The following is a 14,302-nucleotide window of genomic DNA, read 5'->3' as shown; positions in this document are numbered from 1 at the left end:
GCATATGAGTTTGAATTGGAGGTGATAAAAATGCATATGAATTTAAAAGACGATGTAAATACTTATGCGAATTTGTGATGTGATTTGTTTCCCATTCTTACATTCATCATTCACAACACAAACATTTATCATTTAAGACGTGGTCTTAAAAGAAGAAAAATTGAGGTTTTGCAAACCCCCCCCAAATGGCCCTGACCAATCCTAAGCAACCGGTCACTACTTGAAAAAGGTCTGTCAAGCTTTCGGTAGTTAACGTGCAAAATGGCCTATGGAACCTACAAATCTGATGGAAAGTACCCTGAGTAGTGCTTGGACCAAACTTCCATCTGCTCCCACGTTGCTATTATACGGTAATCTCTTGTCATTATCTAGCTAACCTAATGCTATGTTAGATGTGAAATAACATTCGCAAAACTGGTTTCAAAAATTATGGTTAGATTACTAATTACTAGTATGATTACTGCTAATTACCTTTATAGTAGCTAGCAATTACTATTACCAGCAAAAAAATGTTGCCAACCATAACGCTTAGCTAGATAGCTAGCCATAACGTCAACTATATGTTGGGTTGAATTTAAAGTGGGTCTCGGTTATGGAGGCCTCAATGTTTGTAGATTATAAGCTTGAGCATGACGTCCCAACAAGCACTACAAATGTATTTAGCTTTAACCTTTTAATGAGTCACAAATGTGTGTGTTCAAATGTGGGTCCCACAGCGTAACATCATAAATGTGACTTGAAAATTCAAATTTAATATTTTCCCATAGACAAAAACTACACAACAAATGCTTTAGTATGGCTTCAAAATGTACTTATTAGAAGGCTAGCATTGTTAGTAGCATGGCTACGAATACAATGCTAGGTAATTTAGCCCAGCAGCTAACTAAGCTAGCTAGCTATTGTTTCAACAAAAAAAACTGTGGGGACCTTCGTAAATATTTGGAACTCACTCATTAAAAGGTTAATCATTGAATAAATTCAACCATGATCTTCTACTGTAGAAGTCACTGTTAAGATCTGTGTGATTTTCAGGGCTCTCAAGTTTTGAAGACAGGCAAGAGTGACATTTCCCCTCCCCCAGCCCCCCCTCAAAATTAATTAATTAATTAATTGCTTTTTACCTGACATCTTTGAAAGGCAGCAATGATTAATGCATCCGTGGCCAGGATATAATGATAAAGTATGACATGATTTTAAAAGTGTCATCGACTATGCAAAACACTTAAAAATGTATTTAGTGCTAATAAAATGATTAAGCCTATTTTGAAAAATATGTTTATAATGTGACAATATGTCAGTCATCGTGTGATATGAAAATATGACTAGGCCTAGACTCAGGGGCGATTCTAGGATCAGACCTTTAGGGGTGCTCAGCCCCCAATGACAATGTGACATGAATACAGTGCCTTGCAAAAGTACAAAACCCCCTTGCTAATAACAGGCATGCAAACAGGTCAAGGGTGAAAAAGGTTAGAAGGATACATTTACATTTAGTCATTTAGCAGACGCTCTTATCCAGAGCGACTTACAGTAAGTACAGGGGCATTCCCCCCGAGGCAAGTAGGGTGAAGTGCCTTGCCCAAGGACACAACGTCATTTTGCAGAGCCGGGGATCGAACCAGCAACCTTCTGATTACTAGCCCGCTTCCCTAACCGCTCAGCCACCTGACTCTACATACGATACGGCGAACCCCCGACCCTCTAGGGGGGTCCGGGGGCATGCTCCCCCGGAAATGTATTACATTTTAAAGTTAAACGCATGACTCTGGTGCACTTCGAGAGCAAAATTAAGAGGCTAGATCTATGTAGAATTTGTGCTCTTGTAAACAATGTCATGTTCTTTTAACCATAAAGACATTTTTTGTATAGCATTGGTTCCAGAGCCAGTTGTAAAGTTGGGAAGCACGGGTAAAATGCTGTGTTGAGTTTGCATGCCTTTAAATCCCTAATTTCACTGGATAACAATTCATACATTTAGGCCTATGTATTATTATGCAAAATATTGAAAGAATGAAAAAACTAAAGTTGTCCCTTTCTTCATGAACTTTTTAATTATTATTATTTTTAGGGGTGCTGAGATTAAATTTAGGGCTGCTTGAGCAATAGTGCTATTTTCTGATTAGCTATTGTGTAGACCTTTTCTTTTTTTTGATTGGGTGATAAGTGGCAGGCTCGACTAAGAACTCCAGGGGAGACGCGCTTGATTCCTGCCGGTTCCATAGTGAGAGAGGCGCGGCCAGAGAAATTTCGGTTGGGCGCTGCGGCATATTAAATATAAAAAGTTTTTCCGCGTGAGAAATACGATGTGTGGCGGGAGTGCGTGACAAAAGACGGAAATGAGTGACTGTCACGCTCAATGCGTGACACTTGAGAGCCCTGGATTTTGCTTCAATTGATGTCCCCATCCTTGTTGATTTGAAAATTCAGAATATATCCCCCCAGTGCATATTGCAATCCCTTTTGCCTCAATCTGGAGGATATTGCAGAGGTATTACTCCAATTACTACACTGATGGTAGTATGCTGTATATGGCAGTTTACATTAGTACCCACTATACAAAGCAGTGCAGATTGATGGGCTTGCAACAGTAAATAAGGTGGGCGGGGCTTTTGCGAAAGGTCAATTGAAAAAAGGGGTAAAAATGTGGTGTAAATTGAGTAATGAAGTGATAAATTCTTGATTGATTTTACTAGTGCAGTGCCCGTGCCCGTGATGTAGCCGATGATTAAGATGTCTCTTAGTTGATTTGGTGACAGGCAGACACATGCAGAGATTCCTGGAACTATAGTCCAGTCCCGATTATGCGGCAGTCAGCACTACTCATCTGGCTGTTTCTGTGCTGTAACAGCAATCCAAAAATGTGCTTCTACAGTAAAGGCCGAATTATACTACTCCGACTCCCGTTACGGACAGACGGACGGAGTCGGACGGATTGATTGAATTTATAGTACTCCGAAGGCTGTGGGTGCTGAAAACAATTCACCGCCAGAAGAGTAGGTGGCGCAACGTTTTTTTGTAAGTCGTCATCGAGTGTTTATCTACTTAGGTTATCGAGAAGTCGGAGCAAATGTACAAATTAGCCGTTTCATCAATAAAATACGCACATTTTCAGCAACTACCCTGCCCATTTCTCGTCACATTTTAATTCAGATGCTGATTTACATGTACTGTTTAGCTGAAATATGAATTGTAAAAACTTACAGCAATGGCGGTCAAAGGATTCTGTTAGTCCTGTTTATCACGGCCATCACGGCAACCCCGCCCCTGACGCAAGCGGTTCTTAATACGGACCAATCACAGCCAAGGGGTATCCGTAAAATGACGGACGGACAGTCAGGAAAATCAGGAGGTGCACGTAGAGCTCTCCGAGGGGCTCGGAGAGGGCACGGAGAGGGAATTCCTCGTCGGAGAGGGTGTTCCCTGTGTCCGTATCTGTAAAAACGGACAAGTATAAATCGGCCTTTAGACAGTCACAGCGATATCAGCAAGTCCTCAGCATTAGTACCGTAGCTAAAAGTCGAGTAAAGTTGAGGCAACATGTCTTCATCTGCTAGACAAGTGGGTTCCCCTTCGTTATTTTGGTGAGCAGTCTCACGAGCCCTACTTACCCGGCGTCATGGAGCCGACCAGGTAAATAGTTATTTAGCAATAGCGTTCCTACCTGCATATAGGCTACCTACAGCTGGCAGCCGTGCTCCGACTAAATTCAGACCTAGCCCCGGTAAATTGTAGAGCTAGCTAACTACTACACCTCTGCTGTGTGGGAATCGCAGGAGCTGACCAGTCGAAGGGCGTACAAAAATACAAGAGCACACCCCACAATTTCCCCAGAAATTGTACCCTCTCTAGTTTATATTGATACATTTATTTAAGGGGTAATTTGTAACAAGATACATTTTGGTGGCCCATCTCTGCCTGTCCCCAGAGGAGCCAGGATGGCGTCAGCCATCCTTGATGGTGGGCACATGCCCTTTACAGAGAAGGCTTCGGTTCCCGGTATGACACAAAAGTCGCCTCCATCTGTGTCAAGAAATCCTGGCACGCAGCAATTTGACTTTATTGGGATGTTGCTTGAGTTGACCACATCTAGAAATGCCGGCACAAAGAGACTTGATGTGTTGGTGTTGGTGTTACTTCAGCCCGAAATGCCAATCAAACACTACGCCCATCAGGGTTACGCATGAGTTTAGATACAAACGATAAAGACACAAAACTCAAGTGCTTTTTTGGATGTTCAGTTTAATGCCACAATGGGTAGAGGAGATAACTTGACTGGCTGGCCCGTTAGCTTTCTGTATGTTGTCTTTACCGGCCTCAAACCATTGGCACATGGTACAGTGGAGTCGTGGTGGGTGTTTTGATTCCTTTCAGGAACTCAAATCTTTGGATTCCATTCACACAAGACTCGTTCACGGATTCGCGAATGATTTCCAGTGATTCTTTTGTTCAATAACTATTTGTTCTAACATTGGATTCATTCATTGATTCGCAATCGATGTCTGGTGATTCTCTCGCAAATGAATTGGTGACCTGAACAAACCTGAAGAATTGACGGAAACCATTCTGAACTGCTTCCTACATTCTTTTATTTCCTTCAATTTGCCAAAAACATAAGCTTAGACGGAGACTCAAACAAACCAATCTTCTTGGGGGAGGATTCATTTCGTTCACTTTAAAGATTTGTTCAAAAATAACATTGTTTGCGAATGACCCATCTCTACAGAGAGATGGAGACTGTCTGGCTAGCCAGCTTTCATGAGTTTTAACTGCTATTGACAATGACTAAAGATGATGCTGTCTGGCTTCCCAACACTGGTTTCACATCACTGGACATATGGAGTTGATGTCACTTACATAAGTCTCTGCAACCTCTATAAGTAGCTGATGATAGCCCTTTACTGTCTCCACTAGTGGTATAGCACAGCACATACTATTACGACAGGTTTTTGACAGGTTTTCATAAAGCACTTACTGTATAGAGCATTTTACTGTTTTGTTGGTCATTATTTATGCAAAGAATAGGTTTGGGTATGTCACTGAGGCGTAACTACACTAATTAAGGAAGTTATTAACAATGCTGCAGCAATGTTGCTGTAACGTATACTCAGCGGAGACTGGGGTAGATGATATAAGCGCAGAGCGCACACTTTTATTACAAGCACAAAACGGAGCAGGCAGAAGGCAAAAATTATGCTTGGCAGAGTTCGGTACACGGTGAGGCAGGATGACAGGGCAAAGGTACCAGACGACAGGCTAGAAGAGGCATCCAGGGCAAAAACGGTCCAGGGCTGGTCAAAAACAAACATGTGCTAGTACTCAGGTGACTGTGATCTAAGAGTAGAGTTGTGTTCATGAGAGGCGGGTTGTGTGTGTGTTTGAGAAGGAACTGCAGGTAGAGGGCATGAACGAGCTGGAGGATGATTTAACAGTTGCATTTTATAGTAACAGTTACAATACTAAGTCCTGTGAGCATACTGTGAGTATTTAGAGTTTTAACATTTTGACATAAGACATGCATTTATTTCTCTTTCTTCAACACGCATTGGCAAGTGACTGCAGGTTGAACTTTGGATGTTTGTGTGCCAGAGAAAGAGCAGGCTGTATTAAATAATTCAACACTAACGATTTATTTACTGGAGATTAAGACTCCTCCCTCCACCCATGGTGGCAGTCCTGAGGGAGGGGGTTCACAGAATCTGAACGGGTGTGCCACCTGTATGAGTTTATGTGCTTCTATTGTTGAGCATGTGTCTGTGTCTTTGAGAGGGAATGTCTCCTTTACTTCCTGTACTGTTTCCAACCACTCCAATTTCCCAAACGATTATAGGCCAGAAACCCCTTTTAACACACACAAACACACATTCCTAAACTACTATTGACACAGAAATCACTCCTTTTAACACACATAGGCTACACACCCCTCAATTTATGGTTAGACAGATGAGTCCATTTTCCATCTATTCCTGTATAACATGCCAGATAGGGGGGTTCCTATCAGCTCCTGGTAAAGGGGATCATTGGTGGGCCTTCACTCTGAATACTAAGGATATCCTTCCCGGTTGGCCATTTGTTCTCTCACTATTATCACAAATATACTTCACATTGCATCAGAACAATTAATAAAAACACATAAGTACCGTATTTTTCGGACTATATGTCGCTCCGGAGTATAAGTCGCATCAGTCAAAAAAACAGATATAAGTCGCATTTATTTAGAAGAACAACAGGCTGAATAGGTGTCTGGTGTGGTAACTTAACACATTAACAGTTATTCAGCTACAAAATAGCATAAAGACAGGGTCGTCAAGTTTTAAACTATGAAAAACTATCAAACTATGAAAAAAAGTGTGACTTAGTCCGGAAAATACGGTAGCCTACAAGTGCATCTAAAAAAAAATATATATTGTAGAAAAGTTCCTTTTTCCCCGTAATTGAATTCAAAAAGTCACACCATATATTCTATAATCATTACATATAAAGTTTTTTATCTAGTTGATTACATTTTACAGCTCATGGAAATCAAAAATCCAGTATCTTAAAATAAAAAAATCTGAAATGTCAACCTGAGAAGAGCTAATTAACTCAAAAAAGATTTCCTGAGCCTTCAAACTCTCATTATGGTCCAGTACACCAAACCACAATTATAGGGAAGACTGCTGACTTGACAACTTTTCAGAAGACACTCATTGACACCCTCCATGAGGAGGGTAAGCCACAGAAGGTCATTGCTTAAAGGGCTGGCTGTTTGCAAAGTGCTGTATCAAAGCATATTCATGGAGAGTTGACTGGAAGGGGAAAGTGTGGTAGGAAAAGGTACAGAGAACTTACAAGGAGTGGACTGAGGCTGGAGTCGGGGCATTAAGAGCCACCACACACAGCTGTGTCCAGAAATAAGATACAAGTGTCACATTCCTCGTGTCAAGCCACTCCTGAACCAGAGACAACTTCAGAAGTATCTTAACTGGGCAAAGGAGAAAAAGAACTGGACTGTTGCTCAGTGGTCCAAAGTCCTCTTTTCTGATGAAAGTAAATTATGTATTTCATTTGGAAATCAAGATCCAAGAGTCTGGAGGAAGAGTGGAGAGGCACAGAATCCAAGTTGCTTGAAGTCCAGGGTGACGTTTACACAGTTAGTGATTAGGGATGGGCGATATGGCCTAAAATCCATATTGCGATATACATTGCAGCATATTGCGATAACGATATATATCACAATATATAAATTATAATAGAACCATTTCAGTACAGGTTACATAGACCCTAAGGAAAGCCAAACTGCTAAATATATTTTTTTTTAAAGAAAGAAACGTATATAGTTTTGAGAAAATGTATTGTGCAAAAATGCATTATGTTGTAATTATACAACATGTTGCAGAGAAAAACTGGTGTCTTTTTAGTTAAGGAACAGACACTGTACTGAAAATACTTTCAGTAGTAGGCAAAGAAAATTATTTTGTGTAATGCACAGATACTTTAAATAAAAACATTTCAAACAAAGTTTCTTACCTGCAGCCTAATGTAACGCATTTGGTTTTTAACATTTTGTTCTTGTAATGAAATTAAAACTGGTGTCTTGTTAATAAAGGAACGGATACTATGAATTAGGGAAATACTTCCAGTATTAGGCATGGCTATTTAACAATTCTTCTAAGTGTAGTGCACAGATACTTAATACTTGTTGTCGCATGCGGCTCTTTGCCTGCTCCTGTGAGGCTCTGGGGGAATAAAAGGAATACAAAAAATATACACTGTGTGTATATATATATATATATATATATATATATATGTACCCTTTCGCATTTCGTATCACATCATTAAGATTTAAACAAACCACACAGAGCTGTCGCAGGGGGGAGGCCCTGTGCGAACTTAACATGCGAGGCCCTGCTTATTGACATACACGTGATGCACGCACAAGAATCACTTTCAATACGCACGGAGACTGTCCATAATTCCGATAGCTATTATCCTGCACGCACGCGGAGCCACACCATTTCTGCAAGACGTGCTGACAAATGTATCCAGCGATCCTCGAATCGACTTGTGAAATTCTTGCTTCTTTTTAGTTTTATTCCTTTTCTCAGCACCCGACTCATGTTTGCAAAATCGGTCTTGCTCTCTTGTAGGTGATGTTTGTTTCTCCTGGCCGTCTCCTTCCTCCTCGCACTCTCACAGGGCGTGCACTGAAGCCCCGTGGTGTAACGTGAATCATGAACGAAAAAATATGAGATTTTTTGACAAACGGGAATTTCATTTTAGAGCACATCGAGTCAAGAACAGGAATAAAAAAATAAAACTTTGTGATTGCAAACCAGGCAGGCGCAAGGCCCCCAGTGGCGCAAGGCCCTGTGCGGTCGTATAAAAACTGTTATGCTTTGTATTATGACTGTCATTAGATCTGTAAGCCGCTGTTGTAGTGCAGGCGTGCATGTGTGGCTCTTTGCTATGGTGCGTTTTTTGGGGGGCTTTTTATGCTGGACTGGTTAGCCAACTTGATCTAGGGTCTCAATGCAAGGCCTCAGTGCAAGATGGTATTGTCAAGAGGAAAATGACATACACCAGACCCAACAATACAGACGAGCTGAAGGCTACTATCAAAGTAACTTGGGCTTCCATAACACCTTAGCAGTGTCACAGGCTGATTGCTTCCCTGCCACGCCGCACTGATGCAGTAATTTGTGCAAAAGGAGCCACGACCAAGTAGAGTGCATAAATCAACATACTTTTCAGAAGGTTGACATTTATGTATTTAACATTTGTATTCAAATATTTTTAGATACTGGATTTTTGATTTCCATGAGCTGAAAGACGTAATCATCAAGATTAAAACACAAAAGGCTTGAAACATGCCACTTTTTGGTGTAATGATTCTAGAATATTTTAAGGTGTCACTTTTTTAATTAAATTACAGGAAAAAATGAACTTTTCCATGATAGAATTTTCTGGGGGAATGCACTTGTATATTGTATCTTCACCCCATAGCCGTTTCTTATTTTTCCTTCTCTTGACAACATCAGAAAACAACTCTCGCCCCTGACAATATCTCTTTTCACCTTCTGTTACATCATCATCTGGCGTAACTGATGCTTCCCGTCCATGTGAGAACCCTGACTGCATACGTGATCACTCTTAGACTTGCTCTTATTTATTGCACTGTGTTTCTACAGTGTCTGTGTGTGTGGGAGGGGAGGGCAGGCCGGCGGGCCCTGGTTGATGTGAGGTATCTAATGTCCTGTTTGGGCCCCAAACCTTCACCTGGAACCACATAAAGGCTCTCCTCCACACCCCTGCCGAATGCATTGATCCCTACCCCATTCTGTGAAGGACTGTGATTGACCGGTTTAGCTGAGACATTGCCTGAATGTAACATTGCCGCTGTCAGATTTACAGTTATTTCACTCTTATTGTCTACACTTTATAAAAGTCAATCCGAACAAATAATCCAGCTCACATACCTGATGAGCAGGTTGCATGACAATGTTTTGTTGTTCACAATAAATGTTCCAGTTCTGTTTGACCTGGTAACCAGGGTACCAGACCTGGTTTACAGGACAAAATATTATTCTTTAGCTGGAAAACTGAACTTGATAGTAATTGCAAAATGTTTCAAAGGAAAATTATTTGACATACCCGCATTTACTGGAAGGATTAAAGACAATATTTTCTTGTATTTCTGCATATTCCACTAACCAGGTATGATTTAATTGGTTCCATTTAACATGGTAGGTATGAGTTAATGGTCAACCTGAAGGAATGTGAGGTGTTAAGGTTAGGATTGGATTTATGGTTTTCCCTCACCCAAGGTGTAGGAAAGAGAGGGATGATGGACACAAAAAAGGTGAGAGCAGCCATGTCAGCACTTACACATCAAAGCGAAGGTTCTGCTTCTCCTCGAAGAAGAAGTCCAGAACAAACTTTCTCACAAAGTCCGGGTTGAGAGTGTTGTCGATTACTTCAGTTCTGCCAAACTTCAGGAAAGAAAAAGAGAAGGAAGACATTGAGTAAAAAGAGAAAGTAGGACGGAGAGTGTAGGTTAAATGTACATGTCAAATGAGCCGTATTTCAATGGGGATTTGGAAGATTGTGTGGTACAGCAACCTTGTCAATACACTGTTTAACAAAGGGTTTGAAAGGTAACTTTTTTTTCTACAGGTTAGATCTTCAACAGCTTCAATCAATAAGGATTATACTAATTTCAAAAGGCTTTTAAGGTGTCTGAATTTGTCGTCTATAGGGTAAAGGCAGCACTAAAGCTAACCTTTGCACACTACAAACCAAAAGACAGAGAACAAGGCTCTACATCAAGGCTGACCCTTTTCTGCCAATGCTATAGGGTTAGGGTTAAAATTAAAATACAACCTCCAATCAATGCGCTAATAGCCCCCGTCGGCTCTGCGCCTCGCATTCTCATCTTGCTCACTGGGAGGAATGATGAGCTATTGATCCACATTTCGTCACAACCCCCCGCCAAGCGGCATTGCCCTCAATGCTTCCAAATCTTCTCTGGTTCAAATGATATACTTAAAAAGGGATCTCATGAAGAGGAGGGTATAAAGCTCTAACAAGCATTTATCCCCGTTGTAGGAATGTGACCTGGTTTGGTGGAGACAGTAGTTATTCTAACATGTGTGTTTGTTTGTGTGTGTGTGTGTGTGGGGGGGGGGGGGGGGGGGGCGTTAATAGCTTATTAACATTGTATGGTATCAATGTTTTCATAGGTCAGTTGTGGCAGCAGATAGTCAAAAACTATAGAAACATTTTTTAGATACACACCCATAATCTAAAATCTGGAATCCCCACCATTTAAAAGTTTAGCAGGCTTGTTATCTTCCAGTTCTCTCTTAATAAATCCCAAGACTTCAACCAGATGTGGAAGACTGCCGCCTATTCAATGCTGTGCAATAACACAGATGGGTAAACTATGAAACTATGAAAATAGTATGCAGCTATACTACAGTTAGGTCCATAAATATTTGGACATTGACACAATTTTCATCATTTTGGCTCTGTATACCACATCAAGATGTGCTTTAAGTGCAGGCTTTCAGCTTTAATTTCAGGGTATTTACATCCAAATCAGGTGAACGGTGTAGGAATTACAACACATTTTATATGTGCCCCCCCCCCCCTTTTTAAGGGACCAAAAATAATTGGACAAACTAACATAATCATAAATCTAATTGTCACTTTTAATACTTGGTTGCAAATCCTTTGCAGTCAATGACAGCCTGAAGTCTGGAACCCATAGACATCACCAGACGCTGGGTTTCGTCCCTGGTGATGCTCTGCCAGGCCTCTACTGCAACTGTCTTCAGTTTCTGCTTGTTCTTGGGGCATTTTCCCTTCAGTTTTGTCTTTACCAAGTGAAATGCATGCTCAATTGGATTTAGGTCAGGTGATTGACTTGGCCATTGCAGAACATTCCACTTCTTTGCCTTAAAAAACTCTTTGGTTGCTTTCGCAGTATGCTTCGGGTCATTGTCCATCTGCACTGTGAAGCGCCGTCCTATGAGTTCTGAAGCATTTGGCTGAATCTGAGCAGATAATATTGCCAGAAACACTTCAGAATTCATCCTACTGCTTTTGTCAGCAGTCACATCATCGATAAATACAAGGGAACCAGTTCCATTGGCAGCCATACATGCCCACGCCATAACACTACCTCCACCATGCTTCACTGATGAGGTGGTATGCTTTGGATCATGAGCAGTTCCTTCCCTTCTCCATACTCTTCTCTTCCCATCATTCTGGTACAAGTTGATCTTGGTCTCATCTGTCCATAGGATGTTGTTCCAGAACTGTACAGGGTCTTTTAGATGTTTTTTGGCAAACTCTAATCTGGTCTTCCTGTTTTTGAGACTCACCAATGGTTCACATCTTGTGGTGAACCCTCTGTATTTACTCTGGTGAAGTCATCTCTTAATTTTTGACTTTGACACAGATACGCCTACCTCCTGGAGAGTGTTCTTGATCTGGCCAACTGTTGTGAACGGGTTTTTCTTCACCAGGGAAAGAATTCTTCTGTCATCCACCACAGTTGTTTTCCGTGGTCTTCCAGGTCTTTTGGTGTTGCTGAGCTCACCAGTGCGTTCTTTCTTTTTAAGAATGTACCAAACAGTTGATTTGGCCACACCTAATGTTTTTGCTATCTCTCTGATAGGTTTGTTTTGATTTTTCAGCCTAACGATGGCTTGCTTCACTGATGGTGACAGCTCTTTGGACTTCATATTGAGAGTTGACAGCAACAGATTCCAAACACAAATACCATACTTGAAATGAACTCTAGACCTTTTATCTGCTCCTTGTCAATGAAATAACAAACTCCCATGAGGGAATAACATACACCTGGCCATGGAACAGCTGAGCAGCCAATTGTCCAATTACTTTTGGTCCCTTAAAAAGGGGGGGGGCACATATAAAATGTATTGTAATTCCTACACCGTTCACCTGATTTGGATGTAAATACCCTGAAATTAAAGCTGAAAGTCTGCACTTAAAGCACATCTTGATTGTTTAATTTCAAATCCATTGTGGTGGTATACAGAGCCAAAATGATGAAAATTGTGTCAATGTCCAAATATTTATGGACCTAACTGTATGTGCTGTTCATTAACGAGCATCCTCGTGCCTCCTTTGGGAATATATTGCAGGGCCAGTGTGCGTGGGTGCACAAACTCAGTTTGACCCTAAGCAGGGTGGCTTTATAAGACGACGCAACATAGAGTGTGTGTTGATTAGGAAGACTTTCACAAGAGTGTGTATGGAAAATATGCAAGTCTCTAAACTGCAAAAGGGTCCAAAAGAGGATTCCAGATGGAAAGGCTTGTTTGATTTTTAGGACTGCTGGTGACGTTACAATCCTTGAGACCCACTTGTTTTTTGTGATTGTTATAGAATGTGTGTGTATGTGTGTTTGAAATGTTTAGTTGCATCTACTTCCAACTCATCTACCCTGCAGGTCCCACCGACCACCCAACAAACACCTCTGCCCCCACCTACAGCCCACATCGTTTCTTTTCAAATAACACCACAGACACACTCAGTTTTTTGTAAGTCGAGAAATGTGAGACAGCGTTGTCTAAGCTTGTCTTGACGCCAGAGCTAAGCAAAATGAGCTTGGTGGGTCCTCAGGGGAAGTCATAGACATCCAGGTAACAAGAGCAACTTTTATCCCTCACAATATGACATGTCCCATCTTCATAATGAACTATCTGCAAGAGGCCAAGAAGAATCCTAATCGAAATGGGCGATGGGGATCTGGGATCAGTTACAAAATGAAGGGGCAGTGATGGTTTGTCAGTTATCGCACTGGTTGGAGGGGGAATGGAGAGGGATCCTCATATTGGGAAATGTTGGGGGGAAAGTAGGTAGGTGGAGTTGCTGTCTCCCGCTCCCGCTTGGGTTTGGCATTCAGGTTCTCTGGATCTGTACACTTATGAATACTTCAATCTGAGGAAAGAGACAGGAGGGGTATCTGTGCGCTTGCATGTGCGGAGACACAAACAGAAGACACTTGGTTTTCTCCACCATTAATTAAATGCAAAAAAAATACTTCTAAACAGTCTTAGTGATAAGGTAACTATAATATTTTATTTATTTTGATTAAAATATAATGTAATTTCTGTTAATTGCATCCAAACAAGCCTGGTAACGAAGTTCTTCAATCCAGCATCCCACACTGCCTTGCCACCATCCAGTTTTGGAGGGATACTGCTTACTATCAGCAAGCTTTAGCTAGATGCTGAGCAGCTGAATGGAAAACGTTAGCATAAGGGGCAGTCGAGGCACCTCTTAAACCCGGCAACCCAAGCAGAAGGAGAAAGCCGCTTTTCAAGCAAGTCCAGTTTAATAAAAAGCAGAGAATCTAGCATTTTCACCAAAGTCTCTCATTGAAGCTCATACCACTGATAAGTGACATTGTTTAACCATTGGCTCCTCAGTGAGGTAGGTGTAGGAGGGATGTGTGACTCTTTAAAAGAGTCAAAGATAAAGCTTTGATCTTAATATAGGGCTAGTGTTTAGCTCTTGATTCATGGGTGTATATCGGCCACCATGTACTGTGTATATACAGTATATGTGTGTTTGTGTTGCTTGAGGGTATTGTGTCCATCTGTGTGATTCCCTACAGAGGTAACTACTGGGCAGCTTTGTTAGCACAGACGCAAAACAGATATTAGAGAAAGAGATAGGCAAAAAGAAAAGATAGAGATCATCTGTGTGTGTGTGTGTTTGTCTGTGTGTGTGGGTGTGTTTGTCCATCCGGTGCAAAGAAAAAGTCTAGAAATGCTTGTTTCTAGTATAT

At 41.3% G+C, this 14,302-nt stretch overlaps 1 protein-coding gene across 1 annotated transcript in view; it reads right to left on the bottom strand.

Moving 5' to 3' along the window:
• Nucleotides 1-14,302, bottom strand: part of cpne9 (copine family member IX) — a 226,224-nt gene that overhangs the window by 183,584 nt on the left and 28,338 nt on the right. The window contains 1 exon segment of the mRNA XM_062456646.1: nucleotides 9,865-9,968. Coding sequence (XP_062312630.1) covers nucleotides 9,865-9,968 — 104 coding nt within the window.

The sequence above is a fragment of the Osmerus eperlanus genome, chromosome 1 (genome assembly GCF_963692335.1).
Source record: "Osmerus eperlanus chromosome 1, fOsmEpe2.1, whole genome shotgun sequence".
Taxonomy (NCBI): Eukaryota; Metazoa; Chordata; class Actinopteri; order Osmeriformes; family Osmeridae; genus Osmerus; species Osmerus eperlanus.
Note: the sequence above shows the minus strand (reverse complement) of the source record. Positions and strands in the feature narration are given on the sequence as shown.